Raw genomic sequence first — 23,681 nt, forward strand, 5'->3', positions numbered from 1 at the left:
GTCCCGGTCCGATGGGCATCGCAGGTCCGGGTCCGGCGCCTCCCATCTTCATGCAATGACGTCCTCTTCTTTGCTTCCTGTCGTGGCTCCGGTGCAGGCGTACTGATTTGCCCTGATGAGGGCAGCGTAAAGTACTGCAGTGCACAGGCTCTGGGCCTCCCTGACCTTTCCTGGCGCCTGTGCACTGCAGTACTTTGTTCTGCCCTCAACAGGGCAAATCAGTACGCCTGCACTGGAGCCACAACAGAAGCAAAGAAGAGGACGTCATTGCATGAAGATGGGAGGCGCCGGACCCGGACCTGCCCATTGGACCCAGACCGCACCGGACCGCCCCAGGGTGAGTATAATCTAACTTGTTTTTCTTATCTTTCAGGATACATCAGGGGCTTATCTACAACATTACAGAATGCTGTAGATAAGCCCCTGATGGCGGTGGCCGCAGTTTATAGGGCCAAAATGAGGTGGCAGATTCCCTTTAACCGGTTCATGGTTTCTGAACCCCGAAATGGTTAAAAAAGTAACAAAAGACTGAACATCTGCACAGCAATGTTGTTTTTACATTACTGTCCATAATGTTAAGTTTTTGTGGCACTTTTTCAGGCGACTTCAGGTGGAATCTGTCTGAAAATGATGTCGTGTGCACATACCCCGTGGCTCCCACTGATTTTTTTATATGGAGTTTAAAGAGCATACAAGTCAGAATCCTTTTCAAATGCTCTCTGTTCATCCAGCTGCCACACTACAGCCCCATTGGTCTGGCCTTAACCTTTATAAATCTGTCTAAAAACTTGGAGACCATGCACACTAAGTACTAGGAATAATCTTTCTCTGATTTTTAAAAAAAAATCTGTCGATTGTCTTGAAAATTTGCAAATTTTTGCTCATATATAACCTGTGCAATAAATTTCAACTTTTATGGGCAGTCTACTATAATACTGGGTCAGTGGTGGGATTCAGGGGGTTCTCCAGGGTTCTGTGGAGCAGCTTTTTAAAATAGCAGGGGGTTCCCAGAACCTGGAAGAACTAGAGCCCCAGGGGTGGGATTCAGCCACTTCTAACTGAATGTGTATCCTCGGACGCACATTTAGTTTCATCCACCGAAATACATTTCAACTATCGGCTTCCTGCACTGTAATAGTTAAAATCAGTGACACATGGCTGAAGAGGCAGAGCTGCACTAAAGCCCCTTCTCTCCTGCATAGAACTTCCGGAGCTAAATGTGAGTGCTGGGGGCCGGCCATGTAATGTGAGGTCTGCAACAGGGACAGACACTAACAGCTTGGGGCCCCAGTGGAAGTAATGTGTCTGGGCCCCCCTCCTTCTATGGTGACAAAGCTACTGATACATCTATAATATATATCATATATAGGGATCTTAGAAGAGAGGTTATTCCAAACATCTTGGAGAGCTAACCACAGATCAGTGGATGTAGGCTCATACAAATCCTTCTATCTCTTCATGTAATCCCAGACAAATTCGATGATGCTGAAATTGAGACTCTGTGGGGACAATACCATCACTAAGGCTATGTTCACACGCTGAGGATTTTGCTGCGGATCCGCAGCAGTTTCCCATGCGTTTACAGTACAATGTAAACCTATGGGAAACGCAATCCGCCGTACACATGCTGCGGAAAAAGCCGCGCGGAAACACAGCGGTTTATATTCCGCAGCATGTCAATTCTTTGTGCGGAATCTGCAGCGGTTTTACACCTGCTCAATAATAGAAAACCGCAGGTGTAAAACCGCAGTGGAATCCACACAAAAACCACGGTAAATGCACGGTAATTCCGCAGGAAATCCGCAGGTAATACGCAGTGCTTTTTACCTGCGGTTTTCACAAATCCGCTGCGGAAAAATCCGCAGACCTCAAGAATATGTGTGCACATACCCTTACAGAACTCCTTGTCCTTCTTTATGCTGAAGATAGTTCTGCATATTTGGAGTCATTGTCCTCTGCAGAATACATTTGGAGTCACTTAGATGGTATTGCATGATGGATAAGTATTTGCCTGTATTTCTCAGCATTGAGGACACCAATAATTTAACCAAATCTCCAACTCATTTACTGAAATGCAACCCCAAACTTGAACAGAACCTCCACCATACTTCACTAATGCCTAAAGACGCTGATTATTGTGCTGCTCTCCAGCTCTTTGGTGAACAAACTACATTCTAGTGCAACAAAATATTTCATGTTATGGCTCTTCAGTCCAGAACACTTGCTGACAATTATCTGCACCCCAGTTCCTGTTTTGGGGCATAGATCAGTTATTTGACCTTGGTACCAAGTTGAAGGTATGCTTTTTTGGCTGCAATTCTTCCATGAAGACCGCTTATGGCTATACTTATCTGATCAGTATGTGTGTAGCTGGATCCCACTGGCTGCTACGAGTTCTGAGCTGATGAGCATATTCGTATCTCAAAGGGAAGTAAGCATGATGATTCAATCATCTGGTGCACTAAGTTTCCTTGGTTGACCACTACATCTATGATCCTCAACATTGCCCATTTCTTGGTGCTTCATCAAAAGAGTCTGAACACCACATCTAGGTGGGGGCCGGAATGGGCGCAGCTAGATGGAGGCACCCCATGACTGCGTTGCCAAGGGAGGGTTTCTTCCAAATTATTTTTGAAATTTCGTAAGGGGATTGGCTGTAGGGGAATGGGGGAGGAGTTTGGGGCTGGGGATGGGTGACAAGGGTGGAAAAAGTTAGGGAAAAAGGCCATTCACGAGGAGAAGACGGCCGGAAAAGCCCACCCACCCTCCCTATTTTTTCACTTTTAACCATTCCTACGAGATGGGTGATGTTGTTTTATTTCATATTTTCAGGATATAATTTTCATTGTCACAGTGGCAGGTTGGGCGGGGGGCGGGGTTCTTGGAGTTGGTGAAGTTTTATTGGAGGAAGGTCAATTCGATGGGGTTGGATCTGGCTTGTGGTTACGGGCTCTGGACGGGGATTGTCCTCGGGAGCTTTGGGGTTTTTGGTCTGCCCTGAAAAGGGTTACATGGTGCCCTCGAGCTGGTGGTCACGGCTAAGGGTAAAAAAGTGTTGGTTTAAAAGTTTGGGGCAATTTTTGCCTATATATATGATGTCAGATCTTTTTAGCTCCAAGAACCCTCCCCCTCAAGTTTTCAGATATGTTTTGTTATAATTATAATAATTAATTGTTGTTTGTTAATAAACTGGCCGCTGTGGCCAAAATTTTTCCAAAATAATTTGTTATGTTTTTATTGCATGGGTAGTGTAAGTTGGGGGGTGGCGGAATATTTGTTTGGTCACAAGTGTCTGGTTTGGGGGAGGATGTTGAGAAGAATGAGATCCCAAATGGGCTATACGCGGTCATGAAAACTCGGACTGTTTTAAAGTCTTTGCCTGAGAGAGTCCTTGCTAATGCAGTATAACTACCTTGTGTCTTGTTGTGCTTGGTGTTACCATGGTGTATGACTTGTGCCATAAACCTGTCTTCCACAACCTCACCTTTGTAGCAGAGTTTGGCTGTTCCTCGCTTAGTTTTAACCCTCCCACACAGTTTTCTGTTTCAGTGATTGGCTGTGTTTCAACCTACATGATGATCATTTTCACTTGTATGTTACAATTGGTTACTCATACACCTGACTATAATACTACAAAATCCCTGTCTTTGTGTAAGTGTGCCTAGAAGAATTGATGCTGTTTTGATGACAAGCTGTGGTCAGACCAAATATTGATTTGATTTCTCTTTTGTTCATTCACTTTGCATTTTGTTAATTGATAAAAAATAAACTATTAACAGTAACGCTTTCTTTTTTTTATTTTAAGAATTCTTGTTTTGCATCATTATTTCCACACACCTTCTGCTGAAACCTTTGCACAACATTGTATATAGTAGGGACATATCTCTATATTGCTGTATGCCAATCATACATGGGTCTGACCCGAGACTGAGTTTTATGTTTTTATGTTCAGTCCAACTCGGACATGTAGAACCACAATTGATCACTGTTATCAATAACTTTCACAAGTTGCTTTGTTGAGCCAAACCAACTAAAAATGATACTTCTGAGTTATAATCTGTGTATAAATGAATAACCAATTTTTCACGTTGTGAAATAATTGTGTTTGCATCCAAATTTGTCTATGTAGAGGGGTATTTTATCACATGCAGTTGACACTGAAGACCCCCTTATGCAGAGAACACCAGGGTCTTACAGAGACATTGTTGCTGAGATAAAAATCTCAATATAATTTTTTAGGATGTTTATCTTTTCTTAGGTAACATCAAACTTTTAACGTTTTTTAAAAGCCAAAACCACATGTTACCTCTTTTTTTTTGCATCCCATCCTAATTCTTGCTTAAAAAAAAATATGCAAAAATTCCCCATGTCTGTACACTGCGAGGAAGGCCTTCATTTGTGGCTAAACTTAGGTCTTTAAGCTCAGAAGTCTTTATGGAAACTCTTGTGTCACTAACAACCTTATTACCCAATATATATATATATATATATATATATATATATATATATATATATATATATACAGTATACTGTATGGATATAATTGTTGTTTGAGACTCGTGTAAAACATGCATAGCACATAGAATGCAATGTATTCCTATGGATTGCATGAGGTTGCCGCCCAAGCTGCAGACTACAAATAGGCTGTGAATGGCTTTGTGCTTACAATATTAGTATACATTGGCACAACGTTTTTGTTTTCTTCTTTGGGGCTTTGAGCCTTAGGGTATGTTTACTCTAATTGTTTATATAGGCATTTTTGTGGCTAAAATATCATGTCCAAAAAAACTTAATTTTTTCATTTTTTTATGTACTTTTTGTGCAAGGCTTGATTTTTGTCTGCTTGTTTTTGCTGAAGCTATTGAATATGGGAATACGGAGCCTTTTTTTCTTTATTACATACAGCTTTTTACTTCTCATGAAGATAAAAACAGCAATGTAGAAAGTGTTTTCCTATTGAAACCAATAGAAATCTTATTCCAAGAGTATTTGAAGTGGTTTCTGCTGTGGATTTTAGAGCAGATACTGCTCCAAAATCCACATAAAAAGCCCACACTGCTCAGCTGCCATTCTACACACAGCCCAAGAAAAGCAGTGCTGCTGCGTATGAAGAATAACTGTTTTTATTTCTAGTCTTATACAAAGCATTTAAATATCTATTTTCCCCACCCTCATAAATAGCAGTCAGATGACAGACCTAAACATTTCAGCCTTGAGTAGTTGAAGCAAAGGTAAGGGGCTCAGATCGCATTAGCTTTTATCAATAATGACCAGTTATGCATTTGTGATTTTATCTTCCGCTCTATCCACTTAACACATAAGCCCATACTTTTTGCCATCACGCACCAAACCACAAAATAAATGTGTCTCTGTTCACACTGAATGCACCTTTAGTTGTGTAAACACAAATCAATAATGTACATAACTGGAAGCATTGAAATTGCACATCTCTATTGATCTACTGCACCGATCATGTAACATTTTCAGCTTTATAATGTCATAATTTTAAAGGCTGTTTGTTAATAAACAAGAAAACGATGTTCCTTGGATGTCACAAGCTGCTACAACCATATCCAGACAGCAAGCAGATAGACCTCAGAAGATACCCATGTAAAGACAAAGGAGACTCCCAAACACTGGCTGATGTCTGATTGTACTTTCTCCACTGGAGTTTTTCTTTAGTGTTTATCCTCAGGCCATTACAATGTGTAAAGGTAATTGTGGCACTAAAGAAGATTAAAAGGCATGTATTACTCCTATGAGTAAGGACATAAAGTCCGAAACGCGTCAGGCGTGCGGGGGATGTTTGCCCCTTGAGACTCTATGACAGTTATGTTTTAAATTTTTTACAAACAATGGATTAAATAAAAGACAAAACTTGAATTTTTTATGGAAATCACCTGGTGCTGGTTTTTCCTTTTTTGCATGTATTATTCAGTCTGCTAATTCTCAACAGTCGTGATCTATAAAATATAGGTAAGGTGAATTTTATGACATCATGAAAAAACACAGAAGAACTCGAGAAGACTTTGGAGTGATAGAATAAAATAATTTCCATATGGCCATTTTATTTTTAAATGGCTCCTATTCAAGATTTTTTATTACCTTTCCATCAACATAATGACAAGTACTAGGCTCTGCAGCCCATGATTGTCTCATCCATGTCAGTCCATCCCTAGGCTCCTACTATTCTAATTGTGATCTCCCTGGCGCCCATCTGTTTACAGATTGAGGTCCCCAGCGATTTTCTTGCCTAATTGTTGGGTTAACCAGGGCAGCATCTGGATAAGCCCCCAAAGGAGATTCATAGACGTTTTCAACACTTGCACAGCAGGTTCATTTGAGCAAAAACTCCCTCTGATCCAACCCAGACTTCCCACCAAAGACCAACAACCTCCTTGCTTTATAGCTGCTTCGTTCCTATCAGGATTGAAGCAATTATATACCAAAAATAAATACATGAATAAATAAATGTACTTTTTTCCTAAAATTGAATGATTTTATTTATTTTTTTATTAAACCTGGAATTTCAGACAATACACACCATTAACATATTTTGTCTCATCTGAGAGAATTGGACCGATTATGCTAATCACACTCTGATCAGAGTTTGATCAGAGTTTGATCAGAGTTTGATCACAGTGTGCTTCCATTTTCTCAGATGACGTGAAGATGGAAAAAAAAAGAGTTCTCCATCTTCTCCATTCTGTCAGTCCATTAAAATCACACTGACATCCGAGTGTACTCCAATGTTTTCCATGGATTCATTAACTTGCATGGCCGAGTGCGATCTGATGATTGGATCCAACTCACCAGTCCAAGGAAAAATTCGCACATGTGCGCGACCCCATAGAGTGACATTGGTCCGAGAGTGATCCGATGTTTTGTCTGTTCGCACTCGAATTGAAAATACAATCGTCTGCATGAGCCCTAAATGAAACAAAATTTATATACTTAACCAATAAGAAAAATTGGAAAACATTTTGTAAATTGTTTCTCGAAATTGAAACTGGTGCCTCATTCAGGTATGGTTACAGATTGGTTCTCTTCACAATTATGTGCCTTGATGTTGTACCATATAGTTGGTCATATTGGCAATATATTTCAATATATAAGGATGCTCATGCTTAGAAACAGCGCCACCATTGTCTATGGGTTTTGCCCGGTATTACAGTTTACATTTATTCAATTAAATGAGGCTGATCTACAGCCCCAATTATAAGACAAGAAATTAGCTAATTCTCAAAGAAGCAGTCATGTTTATCGTGCTTTTAAGACAACTATGTGTTTCAAAAGTCTTTAGATGATATCAAAGGATTTTACATCTAATGCAGCCTACCTCAGTATTCCTCCTCATTCACATGTACAACTTGTCTATTTCCTTCGTGTTTGTTGGCATCTTGACTTCTGCACCATAGTATAAATTATGGCTTGTGCAAGTCCTTGTTGTCTAGTGAAGATAAAACTTTAATGATTGTCCATCATGAATCCATCCCCGAACTCTGTGGTCAATATCTATGGAGATCAGCTATCAATGCTAGACAGCAGAACATGCTCAGTGCTTACAAGCTCTTTTTTATTGAATTTGTAAACACTGTTTTGTAGCTAGCAGGGATCACTGGAAAGCACTGTTGCCTCCTAATTTCCCTTACTGTGGTGGTTATTCTCCTAGGCAGCGGGTTGTAAACAAAAAAATTGTTAATCCCTTTTTTACAACAGCTGCAAATTGTGATGAGCAAAAGTGCTCGTTTTTACAAGTAATATCTGACAACATCCATCTAAGATGAGGTGAATAGTGATGAGCGACTATACTCGTTGCTCGGGTGATCTCCGAGTATTTATAACTGCTCGGAGATTTAGTTTTCCTTGCCTCAGCTGGATGATTTACAGCTATTAGCCAGCCTGAGTACATGTGGGGGTTGCCTGGTTGCTAGGGAATCCCCACATGTAATCAAGCTGTCTAGTAGCCGCAAATCTTCTAGCTGCGGCAAGGAAAACTAAATCTCCGAGCAGTCATAAATACTTGGAGACCACCCAAGCATGCTTGGGAAAACCAGAGCAACGAGTATATTCACTCATCACTAGAGGTGAACCCTTTAACCCCTTCACAATATGTGATGTGCTGAGCCCGCATCTTTCCCAAGTATTTTGGATTTTTATAACTTGAACTTTTGCCATGGGTAAATGTAAGCCTGGATCTGTACCTGAAATAATACTCAAAAACTTTAAAAATATACAGTATACAGTGGCATGTAAAAGTTTGGGCACCCCTGGTAAAAATTACTGTTATTATGAACAGTTAAACAAGTTGAAGTTGAAATGATCTCTAAAAGGCCTAAGGTTAAAGATGACACATTTCCTTTGTATTTTAGGCAAAAAAAAAAATAAAAATATATATATATATATATATATATATATATATATATATATATATATATATATATATATATATATATATATATATATTCATTTTTTACATCTTAAAAATTACAAAAAGTAAAATGGGTAGATGCAAAGGTTTGAGCACCCTGCATGGTTAGTACCTAGTAGCAACCAATTTGAAAGTATCACAGCTTGTAAACACTTTTTTATAGCCAAACAAGAGTGTTTCTATTCTTGTTTGAGGGATTTCCATTCATTCTTCCTTGGAAAATGCTTCCAGTTCTTGCATGCACTGTTATTTTGAGGTTTAGCCACAGATTTTCAATGATGTTCAGATCAGGCGACAGTGAGGGCCATTGTAAAACCTTCAGCTTGCGCTTTTTGAGGTAGTCTACTGTGGATTTTAACTTGTGTTTAGGATCTTCTTTATCCATTTGTAGAAGCCATCCTTTTTTCAACTTTCTTTTTTTTTTTTTACAAATGGTGTTATGTTTGCATCAAGAATTCGTTGAAATTTCATTGAATCCATTCTTCCCTCTTCCCGTGAAATGTTCCCCATGCCATTGGCTGCATCACAATCCCAAAGTGTGCTTGATCCACCCCCATAATTAATGGTTGGCGAAATGTTCTTTTGCAGAAATTCTGTGTTCTTTTTTATGCACACATACCTTTGATCATCGTGGCCAAAAAGTTCTATTTTAACCTCGTCGGTCCACAGGACTTGTTTCCAAAATGCATCAGACTTGTTTAGATGTTCTTTTGCATACTTCTAAAGCGGAATTTTATGGTGAGGACGCAGGAGAGGTTTTATTCTGATGACTCTTCCATAAAGATCATACCTGTGCAGGTGTCTCTGAAGAGCAGAACAATATACCACAACTCATGAGTCTGCTAAATCTTTCTGGAGGTCTTTTGCAGTCAAGCGGTGGTTGTGATTTGCCTCTCTAGCAATCCTAGGAGCAGCTGTCACTGAAATTTTGCTTAGTCTTCCAGACCTTATCTTGATGCCCACTGTTCCTGTTACCTGCCATTTCTTAATTACATTTCAAAGTGAGGAAAGGGCAACACTTTGCTATCTTCTTATAGCCTTATCCTGCTTCGTGGACCACCACCACTTCCATTTTCAGAGTGACAGGCAGCTGCTTAGATTAGAAGAACCCATGGCTGCTGTTTTTTAGCACAAGGTTAGAGGAGGCTGGGTTTTTTATAAAGCTAGGAAATTTGCATCACCTAGCCTTTCCCAACAATGATAGTAAACAAGCCATAACCCTAAATGGCTAATTAAGGTCTGAAACCTTGATCAAAGTTATCTAAGGACACAAATTTTCAAAAGTGTCCAAACTTTTGCATCGGTCCATTTTCCCTTTTGTAATTTTTAAAATGTAGAAGATGACAACATATATATACGGTATGTATATTGCCAAAAATGCAAAAGAAATGTGTCATCTTTAACTTTAGGCCTTTTACAGATCATTTCATCTTCAGGTTGCTTAAAGGGAACCCGTCATCAGGATTGTGCACAATAACACAGTATCAGGTCGGCACAGTTATACTGATTAAAATGATCCCTTGGTTGATGAAATCCGTCTTGTGGTTGTTGTTTAATCTTTATTTTCAATTTTCAGTGAATGATATGCCCGTGCTCCGGGGCGGCCTGTGGGGGTCTTCATGTGCTGCTCTGATTAGGTATTCAAAATCCAGATTGCTGACAGGTCACTGATCCCTCACTAGAATATAAACGACTAGCACACTCCAGAGATGTGAAGCAAAAACAGGGGGGGTTTGTTTTATATACATACAGTAGTCACAACAAACGTTTCGGTCTGCACTGGACCTTCTTTAGTGTGCTAAATATAGTGAAATACTTGGTAGAACCCCGGTGGTAAATTACTTAGTTTGCATCCACATAGAACGAGCTTAAATGGGAATTATATGCGTTGGGCAGCGGGTCAGTCCGACTTGCGGGAGAAAAGGAGCCTGGACATTACGCGGTATCCACCGCAAGTAAAGTGGATACCGCGTAATGTACAGGTAATTTACTAAGTAAATTAGTAAGTAATGTCTAAGTAATTTACCACCGGGGTTCTACCAAGTATTTCACTATATTTAGCACACTGAAGAAGGTCCAGTGAAGAGCGAAACGTTTGTTGTGACTACTGTATGTATATTAAACAAACCCCCCTGTTTTTGCATCACATCTCTGGAGTGCGCTAGTCGTTTATATTCTACTTATCAAGGTTTGGGAACCTATGACTGTGCACCTCCCTTTCTAGGCTGTGCTGAACATTTTCTATACCACTGATCCCTCACTGACCTGCCCCCTAGTTTGCATAATGAATACCTGTACATACTGAAGAAAAAGAAAAAACCTTCTGTAGGCAAGTGGCGGCCGTGGCACCTGCGCTGCAGCATAATCACATGTTTAGTGTCCTAGTAATAACTGTTCTTGATGTTATTGAGCAAGTAAAAAAAAAAAATCAATTTGAAAATGGCGCCTGCCGCTCCTGCGCAGTAGCAGCTATTGGTGTGTATAGAGATCCGATAGCTGCTATTGCGCAGGTGCCAGAGGCACCATCTTGCTGGAGAAGAAAAAAAATGTCCTCTTCCATGATGGCGCCACCGGTGCAATAGCAGCTCTCGGAGATCACCCCTGCAGGCCCACCAAGGAGCATGGGCATATCGTTAACTAAAAACTGATAATAAGGATTAAACAACCACAAGATGGATTTAATCAACCAAGGTATCATTGTAATCAGTATAACGGCGCTGACCTAACACTGTGGGTAGGTTACTGTGCACAATCCTGCTGACAGGTTCCCTTTAACTCCTCACAATAATAATTTTGAGGTGTCAAAACTTTTACATGCCACTGTACTTATATACAGTATATGGATGATATAATTTTTTCTGGATTTTCTAACATTATTATGTATAGAATAGAACAAAAAAAATAAGCTTTTATATACCAATGTATTTTGTTTTATGATTCTATAGAATGGTTTGCGGCTTGCGCATGTTAATTTTTGCCATCTTGTGCTTCTATGACTGGTTAATAGGTTTCATAGTTTACCATTGACCTGAAATAAAACCTAAAAGACCAATTTTAACTATATTTGATCATCTACGAGTTGATCTGGCATTAAAGGGGATGTGTGAAATTATAAAACAAAAGTCTCAATTCATCATTCTTTGCATCTATTCAAATTGCTCCTTTTGTTGTTTAAAATTTTTGATTTGAGGTGTCATTTTTCAGCACCAAAATGATTATGACTTTTGTGCCATTTTTATGCTACTTTTTGTATAAATATGTTTTGTTGTGTTTTTTTTTCACCAAATTTTATTATGGCTTTGTGCCATTTTTACTTTACTTTTTTACGTAAAATTGTATTGTTGTTTTTTTTTGCTCCAAATTTATTATGGTGTTTGCCATTTTCACACTACCTTCTGAAGTGCTCAGCATTTTTTTTTAGCTTGCTCGACAATATGAACATATCTTTCATTATCCAGGTGTTTTTTTAGCCAATTCATTATTTGTGACTTTTCTAAGGCCAGGTTCATACTGTGTTAAAGCAGCCCATTCAACGCATAGCACTGACGGGCTGCGTTAACGCTAGAGCATACGCGCCATCGCGTTATGCTCTACCGCTAGCATAGATTCATCTGTGCTAGCGGTGATGGAGCCTCAGACGCTGCAGCCTGCGTCCGAGGCTCCGTCACTGAATGACGGCACATCGCTAGCACATGCCGATTATGGCATGCGTTGGCAATGCTCCCGATAATAGGGATTAATGGCAGAGCTAACTGACTGCGTTACACCGCATTATGCCGTGGTGTAACACAGTCCACGTAACGGACTGCCATAACACAGTGTGACCCCAACCTTAATGTTCCAGAATTTTTACAACATCCTAGCATAGTACAAAATCGCTCTATTTTTATTTTTGTTCAGTTGAAGACTAATATGCAACAGCTTAAAGCTTATTGAAAGGATCTTGCAACATTTCACTCTAAAAAGGCACAAAAAATGCCAAAAGTCCACCAACAAAAACAGAACAATTACATTTACAGAAAGAAAAACATACTTGATGAAGGTGGGCATAGTCTACTTTTATTTCCAAGAAATAGTGCCAATCTTATGCATGACCCCTTTTTTTGTTGTGAGTGGATCTCAGCTGTGAAAGAAAGCGATCTGCGATACCTGACACAGCCTTTGGACAAAGGTGGAGCTATTTCTGGAAAATAAGCAGTTTTCTGTTTTTCTAACCTCATACGACACCTCTAACCCTCTCTTAACCTGAAGTGATATTTTTATATGGGTTCCACTGTCATTATGACATTTAGGCCGGGGTCTCCCTTGCTAGTGTGATGCGAGAAACTCGCACAAAACACTCGCATCAATACCCGGCACTGTCGCCGGTGCTCGGGAACACAGTGTTCAGCTGTATAGAAATACATGCAGCCGCATGCTCCGGTCCGAGTGCCGGTGGCAGTGCCGGGTATTGATGCGAGTGACTCATGCGAGTGACTCGTGCGAGTTTCTCGCAACACACTTGCAAGTGTGACCCCGGCCTTAGAATAAAACACCCACAATTTTGAATGAATTAAACACCATTAAAGCCGCAAGTGTTTTAAATCTGTGTTTTAACAAGATTTCTTTTTTCTAATCAACAGTACATCAAGATTCCTTCTCCCATCTCTGGTTCAGATGACAGAGTTCGGGTCTTTGCCTTCTACCTCTCCAGAGAGATTAAAGATAAGCCTCAGTCAAGTTTCGAGTGCATTAGACAGGGCACCTCATGGTGAGAATTATTTTTTTAAACCGTTTACTCAATAAAAATGTTTTATAATTTGTAGGAGACATTGAACAGAACAAAAATTGTCATATGTCAGGCCTCGGTTAATAGGTAAAGTTGTCCATATGCTGCATAATAATGCCACTTGACCCAATAAATGTCATATATCTGAAGGATTAGATAAATGAGGTCTGACTGATTGGTCAGCACTGGTGTCTCTACAATTTATTTCTCCTGCTATGACAGTCTTCTTCATTTTTTAAAAGGGCAACCCCGGAATTGAAAGTCATCTCCTGGAACAAGGAGCTCAGCTATCAGTCCCATAAACAATGAAATGAGCAGAAGTCAAGAGGACTCTACTGAGCTTGGTTCTCAGGTCCCAGAACCCAAAACTCAGGATCACTAGGGTCCGAGTGAACATTAAGTTATCGATAGGGGATAACTTTCAAGTCCTGAAATACGCCTAAGGGCTCCTACTCACTTGCAAGCAACTCGGATGAGTCTCGCATGTTTAAAACCTGGCTCTGCACTCAGACGGGAGCGTGCGGCCGCATAGAGATACATGCAGCCGCACGCTCCGCTCCTCTGTGCCAGGTGCAGTGCCGGGGTAATGCCGTGCAAGACTCATCCGAGTCTCTCGCAAGTGAGTAGGAGCCCTTAAAATGGTTATCCCATGGATGACTCCTCTTTCCGTTTGTCCTTTGAGACCTTATAGAAATTGATACAAAGGTCTCACCATGCACTGTTTTATTAGTAAAATAAATGGTACAAGGAATTTGGGGACCTGTTATAGGTTCTGCATTGAAGTTCCAGGGTACATTTCTGCAGTCCAAGCAGCACTGTCATCCTGGTGACATTATTATGCAATGATGTTCTTGAGTAATGGGACGATCCAGATTGTTTTGGGTTGTCATGGATTTTATGAAGATGCAATACTAAGTGCTTGGCATAAATGATTACACCCCTTTGAAAAGGAAGATTTTAACCCCTTAACCCCTTGAGCTGTTTTCGGTTTTGCCTTTTCGTTTTTGCTCCCCTCCTTCCCAGAGCCATAACTTTTTTATTTTTCTGTCAATATGGCCATGTGAGGGCTTATTTATTGCAGGCCGAGTTGTATTTTTGAATGACAACACTGGTTTTACCATGTCATGTACTAGAAAACGGGAAAAAAATTCCAAGTGCGGTGAAATTGCAAAAAAAGTGCAATCCCACACTTGTTTTTTGTTTGGCTTTTTTGCTAGGTTCACTAAATGCTAAAACTGACCGGCCATTATGATTCTCCAGGTCATTGTTTGTTCATAGACACCAAACATGTCTAGGATCTTTTTTTTCTAAGTGGTGAAAAAAAATCCAAACTTTGCTTAAAAAAAATTGCACAATTTTTTGATACCCATAGCGTCTCCATTTTTCGTGATCTCTGGTTGGGTGAGGGCTTATTTTTTGCGTGCGAGCTGTCGTTTTTAATGATGCCATTTTGATGCAGATATTTTCTTTTAATCGCCCGTTATTGCATTTTAATGCAATGTCGCGGCAACCAAAAAATGTAATTCTGGCGTTTTGAATTTTTGTTATCGCTACGTCGTGTAGCGATCAGGTTAATCCTTTTTTTATTGATAGGTCGGCGATTCTGAATGCGGCGATACCAAATAAGTGATTGTGTAGGTTTGATTTTTCTTTTATTTTTTTATTTTGAATGGGGCGAAAGGAGGGGTGATTTGAACTTTTATATTTTCTTTATTTTTTTCATATTTTTTTAAATATTTATTTTTTATTTTTTCCATGCTTCAATAGCCTCCATGGGAGGCTAGAAGCTGGCACAACTTGATGGGCTCTGCTACATAGAGGCGATGCTCAGATCGCCACAGGGTGGCGCACACAGCAATCCGATAAACAACCATAGAGGTCTCAAGGAAACCTCTGCTTGTCATGCCGATGCAACAATGACCCCCGATCACGTGACCGGGGGTCACCAGTGCACGCATTTCCGGCAGTATGGTCGGAAGCGCTTGTTAAATGACGCTGTCAGAGTTTGACAGCAGCATTTAAATAGTTAATAGGTGTGGGTGGATCACGATTCAACCGTTCCTATTGCAGTTGTTTAAAACAACTGACATGTCCCGGAATTGATGTGGGCTCCAGCGCCGAGCCCACGTCAAATCCGGGACATGTCAGGGGGTACATGCGGGGGTACTGCCATCAGACGTACAATTCCGTCCGATGGCAAAAAGGGGTTAATCAATATCTCACTGAAAACAGCAACAATTTCCAACATTTTTCACAATACTCAGTGTCCATAGAGCATAGAACATTTTTAACCCATAACATGAAAGTAAGGTTAATATAACTCTAATTACAGAAACTTCAGTTGTACTTAAATTAGTTGATGCAAAAATAAATACACACCACATCAAAAACTACTACATCTAGTTTTTCGCATGATGTCCATGATTTTCAAGGACAACATCAAGTCTTTTAGGAATGTATAAGCTGGTGACATATTGCAACATCCATTCTTCAAGAACTCCTTTAGAGCCTGGATGTTGCATGGACAGTGATGTTCAACTTGTCTCTTTAGAATTTCCCTTAGGTGTTTCGGATCGGATTGGTTCAGATCAGGAGACATACTTGGCCACTGAATCACTTTCATCTGTTCTTCATCAGAAATGCAACATCATTGTCATGTTGGAAAAGTGCATGTCTACTAAGGACACAGAGTGATCGTACCATCATTATTTTTAACATAGAGCAGGACATGTGTAATTTCATGATTCCATCAATGAAACATATCTTACTAACACCAGTAACACTCATGCAGCACATACGGACATGGCCACCACCATGTTTCACTGTAGGAATCATGCGTTTAGAAAAAATGCACATCTACAAAGGGCACTGAGTCATGGTAGCATTTTTTCTTTCAATACAGAACAGTACATCTCTGAATTCATGATTCCATTAATGAAATGTAGCTCCTCAACACTGCCATCACCACGTTTCACTGTAAGCACCATGAATTTAGAAAAACACATTCAGATTTAGATGATCTTACTAAATACTTAAAATAGTTGTTTTGATGGGGGTGTATTCATTTTTGCATCAACTAATTTGAGCAAAACTGTAGATTTTGTAATGAAAGTTATATTAACCTTACTTTCATATGCTAAAAAAAAGTATACTATGAAACTATGAAACTATTGTGTTCAGTGAGATGTTGATTAAAATCTCATCTTTCAAAAAGTTTGTGCTCATTTATGCTGAGCACTGTATATACTCAATAGCATTGCAGCCATGAAACTCAAACCTTTGGCCCAACATATTTAATTATTGCCAATATTGCTCTAGTCTTTTCTTTTCGAGCCTCAGGTCCCAATTGTTATTGTATATTGATTCACTGGACAGCACTTTGCATTGTTTGCGTTAAATAACTATATCTATATATAACTATAACGTTCATGACCATTTGTTTTAATTTCAATGTACGTCTACTGTTTTTAATTTGATTTATATTATAAGGATACTTAATAGTTCTAATATCTGTTCTAGGAATGGAGAGAAGCAGTTGAGTTGCATCGGCACTATACAGGACAAGATCACCGTATGTGCCACTGATGAATCCTACCAGCTAACACGTGACCGCATGTCTCAGGTAGAGAAGGAAACGTGGAGCAGGACGGCCATTGAGATCAAGCCCGGAGCATCTCATCGAAGTATGTATGGATGGTAGTTAGTGCAGTGGGGCGTTTCAATAATGATAAATAGTAAAAAGTAATAGTAGCAGGATTGATGCAATAGATTTCCTGTATTTCCTCTTATTTTATTGAACATGATGGATGATACATAGTAGTGAAGCTACAAACTTGTCACTCCTAAAGTTGTCAGACAAGGGCCTGTCATGTCTTGTTTCAGTGCATGTATATCATTGTGTATGTCCTAATTGGATCCGATCCTGGACTTTATGTTCTTCTTGTGCCTTAAAGGAGTATTCATCTTTGGAAAATCCTTATTTTTTTAAAAGAGTTCCTTGACAAATGGCTGATCATAAAGTGTCACCCGATCATTCATATATAAGGAAACGTGGTGATAAAGATCAACAAGCATATTATATGAAAGTCTACCAAACCTGTGGGACTGGTCAAAAATATAAAGTGTATTGGGTCCTCTGGCTTTACCTAGAGAGGTCATGTTGTTGGAGAACAAGATTTTTTTTTGCTTTGTTGTTCTTGTGTCAAGTAAGTTGGTGTCGGAGTTCTTTAGAAGTTGCTTTCTCTCACCATTGGCAGCACAAGAATATTTGGCTTGTATGGGTGAGTGAGTGATAGGTGAAGGCAGAACTAGCTGATCCAGCTACCTAAGATGTATGGGCACCATAACTGTTCAGTTTCACCACAGCAATGCCACAGGAGAAATTGGGTAGTATAGAATGCCCATTTGTATTAAAAAATATTTAGAATTGAGAATTCTCAGTGGTTGATACCTTTTAATGGCTAACTTAAAAGATGGTAACAAATTGTAAGCTTTCGAGACTACTCAGGCCTCTTCATCAGGCTGGCTAACACGGTACCAAGATATCTTTCCTGTATCATTTGTACTAAAGGATTATCTGTGTAATGCGGAAAGATCAGAGTGAGCGCCACTTTTCATATCTGCTGTTCATCCTGGCCAAGAAATAAGGATCCTTAACAGGGGACCCTATAATTTAACACCATATTCTTTAACCCTTTTCTGACCTTGGACGGGATAGTACGTCCGAGGTCAGATCCCCTGCTTTGATGTGGGCTCCGGTGGTGAGCCCACATCAAAGCCGCGACATGTCAGCTGTTTTGAACAGCTGACATGTGCGCGCAATAACGGCGAGTGGAACTGCGATCCACCCGTCGCTATTAAATAGTCAAATGCCGCTGTCAAACGCTGACAGCGGCATTTAACTACCGCTTCCGGCCTCGCGGCCGGAAATGCGAGCATCGCCGACCCCAGTCATATGATCGGGGGTCAGCGATGCGTCAGGATAATAACCATAGAGGTCCTTGACCTCTATGGTTACTGATGCCGGTTTGCTGTGAGCGCCACCCTGTGGTCGGCGCTCATAGCAAGCCTGTAATTAAGCTACATAGGAGCGATCTGATGATCGCTGCTATGTAGCAGAGCCGATCAGGCTATGCCCAGCTTCTAGCTTCACTAAAAATGTCAGCTCGGCACGCAAAAAATAAGCCCTCACCTGACTCCTTATCATGAAAAATGGAGACGCTTCCGGTATCGAAAAATGGCACAATTATTATTTTTTTTTTTAACAAAGTTTGGAATTTTTTTTCACCACTTAGATAAAAAATAACCTAGACATGTTTGGTGTCTATGAACTCATACTGACCTGGAGAATCATGATGGCAATTTTAGCATTTAGTGACTAGCAAAAAAGCCAAACAAAAAACACGCATGGGATTGCACTTTTTTTGCAATTTCACCGCACTTGGAATTTTTTTCCCATTTTCTAGTACACGTCATGGTAAAAACAATGATGTTGTTCTGTTGTTATTGCTCTGGGAAGGAGGGGAGTGAAAAATGAACATGGAAAAACGGAAAATCCCATGGTCATGAAGGGGTTAAAAGTAGGGTTGAGCGACTTTCATTTTTTTAAGATCGAGTAGGGTTTTGGGAAACCCGATTTTGTCCAGAGTCGAGTCGAGTGCAGTCGGCCGATTATCGCTAAAAGTCGGGGATCGACCGAAACACGAAACCCAATGCAAGTCAATGGGAAAGCATAGTCGGCAGTGAGTGGAGGCCAGGAAAACACCTACAGTGCCCATTTTAATGCCAAAAACATCCATTCTTGTTTCTGAAGCTTGCCAATCTTAATTAACTGTATAATAATAGTTGGGCATAGGGAATTGGGGGAAAGTTGTGGGGGGAGTAGGGCTGGCTCAAGTTTTTCGTGGGCCCAGGAAATGCGGACTACGTCACGGCGGTGTTGCAGGGAAAGGTAAGTATTTAAAAGTTGCAAGTGCTGTGATCCTGAGCAAGCAGGGGGGGGCCCACTCGTTCGCATTGCCACTGGCACAGGGCCCCTCAAAGTACGGCGGTGTGTTTGCATGGCGGGGGCGCCTCCCACCAGCAGCGACACTTTTGCGTACTCTGAGGGGCCCTGTGCCAGTGACGTCGCCAACGAGTATGCCCCCCCACCTGATGAAGGAACCTGCACTTTCATCTGCACCTTCCTCTTTGTCCCTGTGTAAGGTGGTATAACATGCGGGAAGGGGAACCTTACTTTCAGCAGGGACAGATTCTGGCTGTGTAGAGTACAAGGGGAATGTAGTGGTCTAGGTCAATGTACCAGCAGACTCATTTAGCAGTGGCTGGGCAATGGGCAGGATGAGGAGGAAACAGATATAGGGCCAAAGAATAAAGTAGGCTACATGCAGTTCAAAATTGGTAACAGGACTAAACAGGCGGCATTGCTTTGTTCAGTGGAGTAGCAAACCCAAGAGCAGCAGACACTGTTTCAAGGGCCTAACCACACTAGTAGGCCAAATGCAGTTTAATATCTGATAGTTGGAGCGCCCCCACACCGCCGCAGGGCCGAGGGGCACCCGGAGCCGGGCCTCTGAGTCTCTGCTCTGGGGGTTGTCACGGTGGCTAGACCCGGTCCGTGGCCCTGTCCGTCAGTGGGGGACGTCCGGTGAAATAGGTGGTAGTAATGGTAGCGATGTAACGGTGCGGTTGTGGGGTGTAAGTCGCGGTAAATAACGAGGACACCAGTTTGCAGTCTCTTTACCTCTTTACTGGAGATCTCTGAGTCCTCAGTCCAGAATACGGTTCACCAGGCTGCGCAAGTCTGGCCGGTCCAATGGCACCTCCAGAGCCCTCCTCTCAGGTGGAAATCTGTGCCTTCCTTCTAGCGCTATGTGTTGTAGTCCTTCCCTGCTGTGCTCACGGAAAGTGACCCCACAACGGTTGTGTCTGTTTCTTAAGTTCCCTCACAACTCGATTTGATGTTCCTCTGTAATCCACCCCTTCCCTGTATTCAGGTTGGAATGGCACCCGTTTGTCAGGTAGGCCTGGAGTTCTTCCGGGACCCTAGAGACGCCCCTCTCCCGCAATTGCCCCCCAAGACTTCATAGGTGATATGTGGTAGACAGCCAGCCTGAGACCGACTGTCCTGCCGCTGTTTGGAGTATGGCTTGAAGCTGTATTCTAATCCACTCCCTCGGCGTTCCGGCCACCGGTATTGCGCCTCAGCAAGGTGCTGCCTCTTTCAGCACAACCCCTGCTGGTATTCTCCTTCTGCTTGATCTCGTTTCTCACTCAGCACAATCTGTCTCGCTTCTAGTCCTTTCCTTGAGTCCCGCCGCTTCCAGGAGCCTGCGCGGACCCGTTACGTTCTTTCAATGCCAAGCCTCAGCCAGGATCCCACCCCTGGCAGAGACCCTACAGTCTCTCCCTTCACAACACCCCCTGCCACAGGGTGTTGCTCCGTTCAATCCCGTCAGCGTTCTCTCTAACTTTCTGCCTGACCCCCAGTTTACCCACTATGGTGGGGAGTGGCCTAATGAATAGCACCCTTAGCTCCCCCCGGAGGCCCAGCTGTGAAACATATTGGTGTCTGTGATACCTGATTGGAGGAACTCCTTCGGTGCCATCGAACGTACCATGGCTCCCCTTAGCGGCAGAGCCACAGTACTGCAACGACCAGAACTCTGGGGCGCTGCAATAGTATAGGGCGAAAGCCAGAATGTGGAAGCTCAGCTTTGTTCAGTTGAGGACAACACCAGGGAGGGGCAGACACCTTTAGTAGGCCGGAAAAGCCTATTGCATTTTTTAAAATGGTAATTTGGAGCAGAAGGTTGAAGCTCAGCTTTATTTAGTTGAGGGCAACACCAGGCAGGGGCACACAGACAGACACCTTTAGTAGGCCGGAAAAGCCTATTGCATTTTTTAAAATGGTAATTTGGAGCAGAAGGTTGAAGCTCAGCTTTATTTAGTTGAGGGCAACACCAGGCAGGGGCACACAGACAGACACCTTTAGTAGGCCGGAAAAGCCTATTGCATTTTTTAAAATGGTAATTTGGAGCAGAAGGTTGAAGCTCAGCTTTATTTAGTTGAGGGCAACACCAGGCAGGGGCACACAGACAGACACCTTTAGTAGGCCGGAAAAGCCTATTGCATTTTTTAAAATGGTAATTTGGAGCAGAAGGTTGAAGCTCAGCTTTATTTAGTTGAGGGCAACACCAGGGAGGGGCAGAAGCCGTTAGTAGGCCCTAACCACCATTTTTTTTTTTAAAACCACTTAATGAGAGCCGGAAGGTTGAAGCTCAGCTTTATTTATTTGAGGACAACACCAGGCAGGGGCACACAGACAGACACCTTTAGTAGGCCGGAAAAGCCTATTGCATTTTTCAAAATGGTAATTTGGAGCAGAAGGTTGAAGCTCAGCTTTATTTAGTTGAGGGCAACACCAGGCAGGGGCACACAGACAGACACCTTTAGTAGGCCGGAAAAGCCTATTGCATTTTTTAAAATGGTAATTTGGAGCAGAAGGTTGAAGCTCAGCTTTATTTAGTTGAGGGCAACACCAGGGAGGGGCACACAGACAGACACCTTTAGTAGGCCGGAAAAGCCTATTGCATTTTTTAAAATGGTAATTTGGAGCAGAAGGTTGAAGCTCAGCTTTATTTAGTTGAGGACAACACCAGGCAGGGGCACACAGACAGACACCTTTAGTAGGCCGGAAAAGCCTATTGCATTTTTTAAAATGGTAATTTGGAGCAGAAGGTTGAAGCTCAGCTTTATTTAGTTGAGGACAACACCAGGCAGGGGCACACAGACAGACACCTTTAGTAGGCCGGAAAAGCCTATTGCATTTTTTAAAATGGTAATTTGGAGCAGAAGGTTGAAGCTCAGCTTTATTTAGTTGAGGGCAACACCAGGGAGGGGCAGAAGCCGTTAGTAGGCCCTAACCAAAGTTGAAGGCCAAATGCAGTTTAATTTCTGATACTATAGGCCGAAAGCCAGAAGGTGGAAGCTCCGATTTAGACAGTGGAGGACAATTTGAATTAGGGACTGCAGACAGACTTAGTAGGCTGTCCCCTGTGGACCATGCATCCACCACATTAACCCATTGCGCCGTAATGGACACGTAATCTTCCGTGGCCATGCCTACAGGTCCATGCGTCTGTTGTCAGGTGCACCTTTGTACTCACAGATTGCCAGAGTGCATGGACAATGCGGTCTTCTACATGCTGGTGGAGGGTTGGGATGGCTTTTCTCGCAAAAGAAGTGTCGACTGGTTAGCTCGTAGCGTGGTACAGCGTAGTCCATCATGGCCTTATTAATAGTAAATAAAATATATAACTAGGCTCTATGAACTTTTAAATAGGTTCCAGGGGTACACGGGCAGCATTGGTGTGGTCAGTGGAGGAGTATTGCAAGTAGGGGCTGCAGACAGGCTATCAAAGGCCTAAAATAACAAACAGTAGGCAGTCATGGCAGTTTTACATCGGTTACATGGATACACAGGCAGGCACTCCAGGCAGCATTGTGGTCAGTGGAGGAGTATTGCAAGTAGGGGCCGCAGACAGGCTATCAAAGGCCTAAAATAACAAACAATAGGCTCATTGCAGTTTTACAGCGGTTACATGGATAGACGGGCAGGCAGCTTGGTGGTGAGTGGAGGAGTATTTAAAGTAGGGACCGCAGACAGGCTATCAAAGGCCTAACATAACAAACAATAGGCTCATGGCAGTTTTACAGCGGTTACATGGATACACGGGCAGGCAGCTTGGTGGTCAGTGGAGGAGTATTTAAAGTAGGGACCGCAGACAGGCTATCAAAGGCCTAAAATAACAAACAATAGGCTCATGGCAGTTTTACAGCGGTTACATGGATACACGGGCAGGCAGCTTGGTGGTGGTGAGTGGAGGAGTATTTAAAGTAGGGACCGCAGACAGGCTATCAAAGGCCTAAAATAACAAACAATACGCTCATGGCAGCTTTACAGCGGTTACATGGATACACGGGCAGGCAGCTTGGTGGTCAGTGGAGGAGTATTTAAAGTAGGGACCGCAGACAGGCTATCAAAGGCCTAAAATAACAAACAATAGGCTTATGGCAGTTTTACAGCGGTTACATGGATACACGGGCAGGCAGCTTGGTGGTCAGTGGAGGAGTATTTAAAGTAGGGACCGCAGACAGGCTATCAAAGGCCTAAAATAACAAACAATAGGCTCATGGCAGTTTTACAGCGGTTACATGGATACACGGGCAGGCAGCTTGGTGGTCAGTGGAGGAGTATTTAAAGTAGGGACCGCAGACAGGCTATCAAAGGCCTAAAATAACAAACAATAGGCTTATGGCAGTTTTACAGCGGTTACATGGATACACGGGCAGGCAGCTTGGTGGTGGTGAGTGGAGGAGTATTTAAAGTAGGGACCGCAGACAGGCTATCAAAGGCCTAAAATAACAAACAATAGGCTCATGGCAGTTTTACAGCGGTTACATGGATACACGGGCAGGCAG

The 23,681-nt window shown here is 42.0% G+C and overlaps 1 protein-coding gene across 2 annotated transcripts in view; it reads left to right on the plus strand.

Moving 5' to 3' along the window:
* Positions 1-23,681, plus strand: part of ELL3 (elongation factor for RNA polymerase II 3) — a 188,344-nt gene that overhangs the window by 106,869 nt on the left and 57,794 nt on the right. For both annotated transcript variants that reach the window (XM_077263576.1, XM_077263577.1), the window contains 2 exons: positions 13,054-13,181; positions 16,719-16,882. In XM_077263576.1, the coding sequence (XP_077119691.1) occupies positions 13,054-13,181; positions 16,719-16,882 (292 nt within the window). The remainder of the gene's footprint in view (positions 1-13,053; positions 13,182-16,718; positions 16,883-23,681) is intronic.

Source organism: Ranitomeya variabilis, chromosome 5, assembly GCF_051348905.1.
Source record: "Ranitomeya variabilis isolate aRanVar5 chromosome 5, aRanVar5.hap1, whole genome shotgun sequence".
Taxonomy (NCBI): domain Eukaryota; kingdom Metazoa; phylum Chordata; class Amphibia; order Anura; family Dendrobatidae; genus Ranitomeya; species Ranitomeya variabilis.